General features: G+C 55.5%; 1 protein-coding gene across 1 annotated transcript; it reads left to right on the top strand.

Annotated features, from left to right (window-relative positions):
- The first annotated feature begins 14 nt into the window (after nt 1–14).
- PIGT (phosphatidylinositol glycan anchor biosynthesis, class T) lies at nt 15–5,112 on the top strand. The gene is made up of 12 exons (XM_010584107.1): nt 15–110; nt 162–379; nt 1,235–1,362; nt 1,859–1,959; nt 2,117–2,203; nt 2,465–2,552; nt 2,641–2,738; nt 3,038–3,203; nt 3,308–3,508; nt 4,043–4,208; nt 4,345–4,428; nt 4,564–5,112. The coding sequence occupies exons 1-12, from the start codon at nt 15–17 to the stop codon at nt 4,814–4,816; spliced, it is 1,686 nt and encodes a 561-aa protein (XP_010582409.1). The 3' UTR covers nt 4,817–5,112.
- The last annotated feature ends 2,870 nt before the right edge of the window (nt 5,113–7,982 follow it).

Raw genomic sequence — 7,982 nt, 5'->3', positions numbered from 1 at the left:
CGCCATGTGGGGCGATGAGGAGCCGGGCAGAGCGAGACGACGGGGCGGGGGGGGCTGAGGGTTGTGGTGACGTCAGCACGAGGGGGCTCGGCGCAGCGACGCGAGCAGGGGTAGCGCCGGGGGCTGACGTCATGTTTGGCCGGGCCCTGGTGTGAGGTCAGGAGAAGGGGCCGCGGGGGCGGGAGCTAACGCCGCCTGCAGTCTCTCACTACAGGCTCTTCCCGAAGGCGCTGGGGCGGCTGGTGGCGGCGCTGGGCGTGCGGGAGCTCCACCTGGCCCTCACGCAGGGCTTCTGGCGTACCCGGGCCTGGGGGCAGCCGCCCCTCCAGGCACCCGCCGGCGCCGAGCTGTGGGTCTGGTTCCAGCCCACCGTCACCGAGTAGGTACCCCGGCCGTGGGTCCGTCCCGGGGCGTCCCCTCCGCGGCCACCGCTCCCCGGAGCCATCACCCTTCTTGCGCGAGGCAGCCGTGGCGTGCGTGGGGGCCTCCTGGGTTGGAAAACGTCTGCTGGAATAAAGGGCCCGCAACCCCAGGAGCAGCTCTAAGGAAAAGCAGAACGTAGCCCCGCTCAGCGGGCAGGGCAGGATGTGGTGCTGAGGGCAAACCCTTGTTCGCTAAAGGAGCAAGTAGTTCTCTTACGGGCTCTGTGATGACAAACCCCTTGCTGCACTAATACTACGGGGCTGTACCTTGACCTCTCATCCGTGACTCGCTTCCCTTGGCTCCTGTCCGATACCTGTCACCATCTCCCTTAGCACACAGCCCCCGGCTGAGCCACAGCAGCTCTGTATGGACTCGCAGAGCTCTCTCCTCCCTACAAATGGCCTGTTCCACATCTGCCGGTTGGGTCAGCCTTCAGAGCTGCACCAAGGTGTTGCTTTAGGTCTCACAGCCTCTTCCCCATGAACTACATGTCACCTCCCACATGCTCCCTGCTCTGCCAGCCCCTCTCCTTGCGTACCAGCTGCACCTATCACCAGATCCCCAGCTGTGTGAAGCGTTGACACCCCGGGGGGCTGCCCCTGCAGTGAATGTCCCCCAGATCTCACGCATTAGAATAAAATACGAGGAGAGCTGAACAGTGCATGACCAGCAGCCTCTGCCTACACGCTCCTTGCAGCTTCTGAAAGCCAGCGTGGTCACCCCAGTGTATTTATTGAATGTTACTGACTTAATGCTTGTTGTTCTGAGGATTTGAGCTGCTGAGTAATCCCTGGTATCTGTTCTCACACAGTGTTGACAAAGCCTGGAAAGAACTGAGTAACATCCTCTCGGGAATTTTCTGTGCTTCTCTCAACTTCATTGACTCGACCAACACAGTCACTCCGACAGCATCCTTCAAACCCCTGGGCTTAGCCAATGGTGAGCCCAGCCTGCACTTGGCTGCCCAGCTCTGCCCTCTCACTCTTGCCTCTAGCTTTAGTTCTGCCCCATGCCACTACAGGGAGTCCGGGTGCAGGTCCTGGGTCTGGGTGTGTACAACAGGGTCTTTTAACCTCCTCCTGGAAGCACTTCCTCTCCCTACAAATGAGGCTTATATTTGAACAGAGGAAACCCACAAGGAGTACATGGTAGATGCTCCCAGGCCATCGTCTGTCTCTCTGAAAAGTATTTTATGAAGCAGTGACAGCCAGAGGATTTAAGGCACTCATGAAGAAAATCTGCTAGAATATACCCTTACTTACTCTTTCCAAATCACTCTGAACAGAGTGGGATCTATTCCTGATTGAGCTCGTGGCATTTCAGGCATAGTGAGAGGGTGGTGGGCTGTGGGATACGTTGGGGGGTGGAACAGGTCTGCTTCTGTTCTCATGCCTGTAGCAGTACCAACCTGTTGACCCTCCACCTCCCTGCCTAGGGACAGATCACCATCTCCTGCGATATGCTGTCCTGCCCCGGGAGGTTGTCTGCACAGAGAACCTCACTCCTTGGAAGAAGCTGCTGCCATGTGGCTCAAAGGTAACGGCAAGTCCTGTTGCCTTGTTGGGCCACTCCCGATAGAGCTGGGCTCCCGACAGCAATCCGGGAGCATGCACTGGGAAGGCTTAGCAGGGCCTTTCTCTCACTGGGAGCAGAGAACAGACCTGGTGCTGAGTTTCTCCTTTTCTCCCTGCAGGCTGGGCTTGCTGTGCTGCTGAAGGCCGAGCGCTTGTTCCACAGCAGCTACCACTCGCAGGCAGTGCACATCCGCCCCATCTGCAGGGTAAGTGTGAGGCTCAGAGCTCCCTCCTTTAACACCCCCAAGAGAAAATCCAAAGCCTTCTTGTGACACTGCAAGGTGACACACTGGTTTGCCCAGCTCCCCTGCGGTGGGTTCACTGTGTCTAACAGCTGTCGTCCTGCTTCTCTGGTCTCACCTGCATCCCGATGGGATTCTTGCAGTCCCAGTGGAATTCCAGCTCCATCCTCATGTCCTTCCCCTCCACAAGGTGTGATCAGAGCCACCTGTCTCTCTCTTGTCCAGGATGCCTCCTGCCTGGCTGTGTCCTGGGAGCTCAGACAGACCCTCACTGTGGTCTTTGACACCTTTTCCAGTGGCCAAGGAAAGAAAGGTAAGCTTGGCAGCAGTGCGCTGCGGTCCTTGAGTGCCCCCAGCCTGCAGCACTTCACTCCACCTGCCACTGACTTTGCTTCCCACAGACTGGTCCCTCTTTAAGATGTTCTCTCGCACACTTACTGATGCGTGTCCTCTGGCATCGCAGAGCAAAGTCTACGTTGACATCTCCCCCAAGAACAAGGTAATGCTCATGGACCAGAGAACATCCTGCTCCCTCAGTTCAGCCACTTCATGTGACTCTGAAACATCCTCGCCTCTACCCCCTGCATGGCTGGGCCCCCCAGGAACCCTCCACGGCTAACAAAGGGAGGTGGTTTCCTTCCCCTGAGCAGGTGTGCAGGGATGAGTGTGGTGGTGTTAATAAAAGTGCTGAGCTGGCTGTTGGGTGGGAAAGCTGCGGGCCAGCCAGAGGGGCTTTGCCCAGCACTGCCAGTTACTTCGAGGCGCACTTTTCCTTTCGTGGTCTATTTGCTTTCTCAGGAAAAGGAGTTACTGGAAGTGACTCCCCCTCCGACATCTGTACACGAAGCTATTGTCCAGGGAGACGAGAGAACCTATGCTGTCTATGACCTGCTGAGCCCCTCGCTCTTCAATACATCTCGCAGCCTCAATGTGCAGCTGAAGTGGAAGCGGCCCCAAGACAGCTGTGAGTGACCAGAACTTCACTCCACCTGCACCACTGGTCAGTGATCTGGGCTTAAAAATCACCTGGCATGACCCTCCATTCCTATGTCCTTTTCTCTTCCGCAGCGGAGCTGCCGACACCCATACTCCATGCTCAGCGCTATGTGAGTGGCTATGGTCTGCAGACTGGAGAGATCAGCACTCTCATCTACAACACTCACCCGTACCGGGCATTCCCCGTGATCCTGCTGGAGACTGTGCCGTGGTATCTGCGACTCTATGTGCACACTCTGACTATCATCACGAAGGGGAAGGAAAACAAGCCAAGTAAGTAAACTCTCCTGGGAGCACATGCCACACGATTTCCTTGGCTCAAGCAGCTCGTTCCAGAGATGGCTTGGTCCCTCCCTTGGGCCTCAGTGATCAGTGGGAAACTGGACTGGAAATAAAACGTCTTGGGATGTTTTCCTAGCCTTCAGTTCAGTGCTCACAGCAGATGAGACTTTATTAAGTCTCTTTTGTAAGAGGCACGTGGATGGTGTTTCATAATCCACCAAGGGTCTAAACCAAAGTGAATTGATTTTTGTAGTAAAGGAGGCTCAATGTAGAACTGATGACTGGGTCTTATTTTGGATTTGTACCTTTCCTTATGAACACCCAAGTTTCACAGGTCATCAGCTCTAAAGACCAACCAGATTTAGCTTTAACACATGATCTTTGTTACCTGTGCATCTTTACTTGCCCAGAAAACCTCTCCCAGGACAGTGGAAGCAGGAGCACCCACCCCATGGGAGATGTCCAGGCAACGTGAGATTAGACACGGGTCGCCCCAGTGTCACTGACGCATCTCTTTGGGGTTAGGTTATATCCACTACCAGCCAGCCCAGGACCGGAGACGGCCTCACCTCTTAGAAATGCTGATCCAGCTGCCAGCCAACTCTGTCACCAAGATCACAATCCAGTTTGAGAGGGCCTTATTGAAGTGGACAGAGTACACGCCTGACCCCAATCATGGCTTTTACATCAGGTAACGACATACCTCAGCTCCTCATCCCCTCCTGGGCCTTGTGTAGGACTTGCTGCCCAGGTCTCTGGGGACAGGAAAAACTCTTGCCATCTCTTTGCTGGCAGAACTGACACTAGCGTGTCCTTTGTCTCCTTAGTTCATCTGTGCTTAGTGCCCTGGTGCCCAGCGTCATTGCGATGAAGGACGTGGATGTGGAGCAGAGCCCTCTCTTCACCTCACTGTGAGTGTGCCTGTGCTGGGGAGTGGGGCTATACCGCAGTGCCAGCGGGCTGCCGGCCGCGGCTATCCTGTCTGGTGAGCACAAAGCGGTGGTCCTGTGTGGGCTGACACACCCTTCCCTGTTTCCACTCTCCAGGTTTCCTTCCTCTGATGGCTCCAGCTATTTTATGCGCCTGTACACGGAGCCACTGCTGGTGAACTTGCCGACGCCAGACTTCAGCATGCCTTATAATGTCATCTGCCTGACCTGCACCGTGGTGGCAGTGTGCTACGGCTCCTTCTACAACCTGCTGACCAGAACGTTTCACGTGGAAGAGCCGAGCCGGGGAGGGCTGGCCAAGCGGCTGGCCAACATCATCCGCAAATTCAGGGGGGTGCCTCCCCTCTGAGAGAAACCAGGGCAGCCAGTGCTGGCTGCAGGGCTCTGTGGGGAGACCCAGGGAGCAGAGCGCTGCTGCCTCTTGTCTTTGCTGGAAGCAGCCTGCTCTGTTTTGCTGCCTGCATCTCTCTTTGGGATCCAACAGGCTGAGGGGTTGCTTCCATCATTAAGATGGGAAACGGCTCTAAGCCCAGTGACTACTGAACTCAGTGCTACGGGATTGGGAAAGGTATAAGACTTCTGTTTGGGAGAGGGGTAACTTATGTGCTGGGAATGATGCTAGCAGTAAACTTGAGCTGTTTTGTACATTTGTGCTGCTCCTGGTTGGTTTTACTTTCTCAACCTCAGAGGCAGAGTTGACCCTGTAAGACTCTGTGAGCTGCTAAGTCTCTAGCACGCTACCCGAGTCAGCTGGGAGGAGATGCAGGCATGGTAAGGGGAAGGGGTGTGACGTGCAGCGAAGAGATGGGTTCGTCTGCTCTACCATCTCACCTTCCACAGCTCCCTCCTGCCACACTTCACCACATTTGAGCCAGTTTGCAAATTAATTGTTGGCCATAGTGTATGTCTGTCCCCTCAGCCATGGCAAGGGCTTATTTTCTTTCTCAGTAAAAAGCTTCTCTTGCTTCCAGCTTCTATTTGCAGCATTTTGAAACCCCTCCACCTGCTTACCCCTCTGCTGCAGCACAAGATTCTCCTCTGCCTCCTCAGTATCATTTCTGCACATCTGCCTGATGGCTCCCCTGCACCCACGGTGTCCCAAAAGCTTCAGGGAGCCTCTGGGCTCAGCAGACCCCAAGTGCTGAGTTGTGGCCACACGGGCTCTGCTGGTGGGCAACAGTCTTAGTTTTCCCTGGAGTGGGAATGCAGGAACGCTGGCACCACTGCGCTCTTCAGTTATTTTCATAAAATACAAGGTACCGCCTCTGCTGTGGTTCACAGAGAGCAGTGAGAGGACCCTAGTGGTGCTGCTCGGCCTCCGATGATGCTGTTTTCAGGGGTACGTCCTTTGCATCTCAGATGTGGCTTTTGTGACAGGAATGGCGAACCGGCTACAAGCAGCTAAACAAAGCCCAAGGAAATCATTAGAAGAAGTCTTCCCCACAATCAAAGCAAAGCCCAGCCCGAGGTCCTTTAAAAGCTTCCGCCTGAACAGGAAGACCATAAAAACCCCATTGCCTCCTGTCCTGCATAGAACAGTCTGTTCCCACTGGCCTCGGATTACCTTTCCTTTCCCTACTGGAGGTGCCCTTCTCTCTGCAGCTCCTTATGGATCCACTCCACTGGATGGCTCCATGCAGCCTGCAGAACTGCTGAAATACATGAGTTTGGGACAATCCCTCTCTATCCCTGCTTGCTGAGAAGGATGCTTGCTGGGAGTTCATGCTGCTTCCAGCCACAGGACTGCTGCTGCAGCTCTGCCAGCCAGGCTTCAAGTGCAAAACAGAATTTCTTTATAGAAAGCTAGAACTACAACCAAATGAAACGCAAGCGAGCGCACAGCTCCCACAGCAGTACAGAGGCAGGGGGACGTGGCCAGGAGTCTCGGGTACGAGGGTCCACACTGCAGTTTGCAAAAGGATTTGGAGACCTCAAGTTGTTTCAGGCTGGGTCCAGGATAAATTCTGCAGGCTGCAACCATCAGCATGTGCCAGAGCAGCTCAGAGCGGCCAAGGTCCTCCCCCAGCCTGGCTCCCCAGACGAAGCCTGTGTGCCACAGGGGTTATGTGGGATCCAGAAAAGCCCCCCCGAGCCCCAAGGCCAGTGCCCACAGTCACAGCTGGCACCGCAAGCCAAACCAGCCAAAAATAGTGCAAGAAACATGGCACTGCTGCAAACCCAACCGTCACTTCTGCAGGAAAAAAGGTCCCCATGCTGAGGATGACGAGGGCAGCCTGTGCCAGGGCCAGCTGGGAGCTGCCACGGGCAAAGGGTGCTACAGCTGGCATCAGCCAAAGACTTTAGGGCCATTCCCATGCGGTGCCATAAACCAGGAATTTAAACAGCCCGTAAAGAGGTCAGCCCAGAATAACGGCAGAGCAGGAGGGAAACTGTCCCTGGCCAGATTCATGCCTGCCGGGCCATTGAGGTAGTCAGTCTTATCACATCCATCAAGTGCATGGGTCAGCCAAGTGGAAAGTCCTGTGGGGAAAAGCGGGCAGCCCCTGCAACCACAGCTGGGTGGGTTTTAAATTGCTGGGAAAACCCCAAACCTTAAGTGTTTAGGGGTTTTTTTCCTAGACTATTTCCCTCTCTTCCCTGCATGGCCTCCTTGGGAACCCAGCTGGAGCGGAGCATGGCTGAGCTGTGCTTGGTAACCCGCTGCTGGGTGTCTGCAGAGAGAAGGGCTGGAGCTGGGCTGCTTGCAGCAGCCCAGGCTTTGCTGCCAGCCCAGTGACGCTTGGCCAGAGGGCTGCCAGCAAGTGACATCAAAAATAAAAGTGTTTAAGGGAAGAGGCCATGGAGCTGTCTGTGCTCTACGTCCCAGAGGTAGCGCCAGGCAGGGCCTGGGCAGTGGGTGGTGCACAGGGCTGCAGGTGCCCACCTACGCAGCACAGAAAACTGGGGCCCCTTGGGGCTCAACAGGGCCAAGTCAGCAACAAAAGCGCACTGCCGTGTATGAAAAGCAGCATGCAAGCAAGCCTAAAAATAGTATGCAATGGAACACAAGAAAGCATGGACTCGGCGTGCCACACAGTGCAAACTCTGCGAGCGCGTGAACAGCATGCAATGGCGTACAAGGACAAATGCCAACTGCACGAAAAGAAAGCCCTGCAAACAGCACGCAACCACACGTAGGAAAGCATGCCAAAAGCCGGCCGCCCTGCAGAGAATCGTGCAAGCTGCATGCAAAACTGCAGTGCCCTGCAACGCGCTAGAAAGCAGGCAAACAGGACGCCACAAAGTGCGAAGCAGCACGCAAAAATATGCGTGAAGAGCGTGCCACGGAGCAAGGCGAGCCAGAAGGACGCTGCAAAGCGCGCCGGCTGCACACCCACGCAAGACAAGCCTGCAAGAATCATGCCACGCGGTGCAAAGAAGCGCGCAAGCGGTACTTTACGTAAAAAAAAAAAAAGTATAGTTTTTAAAAGAGCAACAATGCGCTCAAGAAACACCACGCGAAGCGCGCGCCGCCTGACCTCGCCCCGCCCCGCCCCGCCGCGCGCAGGCGCACT

This window comes from Haliaeetus leucocephalus, unplaced genomic scaffold, assembly GCF_000737465.1.
Source record: "Haliaeetus leucocephalus isolate CR32 unplaced genomic scaffold, Haliaeetus_leucocephalus-4.0 Scaffold933, whole genome shotgun sequence".
NCBI classification, from domain to species: Eukaryota; Metazoa; Chordata; class Aves; order Accipitriformes; family Accipitridae; genus Haliaeetus; species Haliaeetus leucocephalus.
This window is presented reverse-complemented; position numbering and strand designations above follow the sequence as displayed.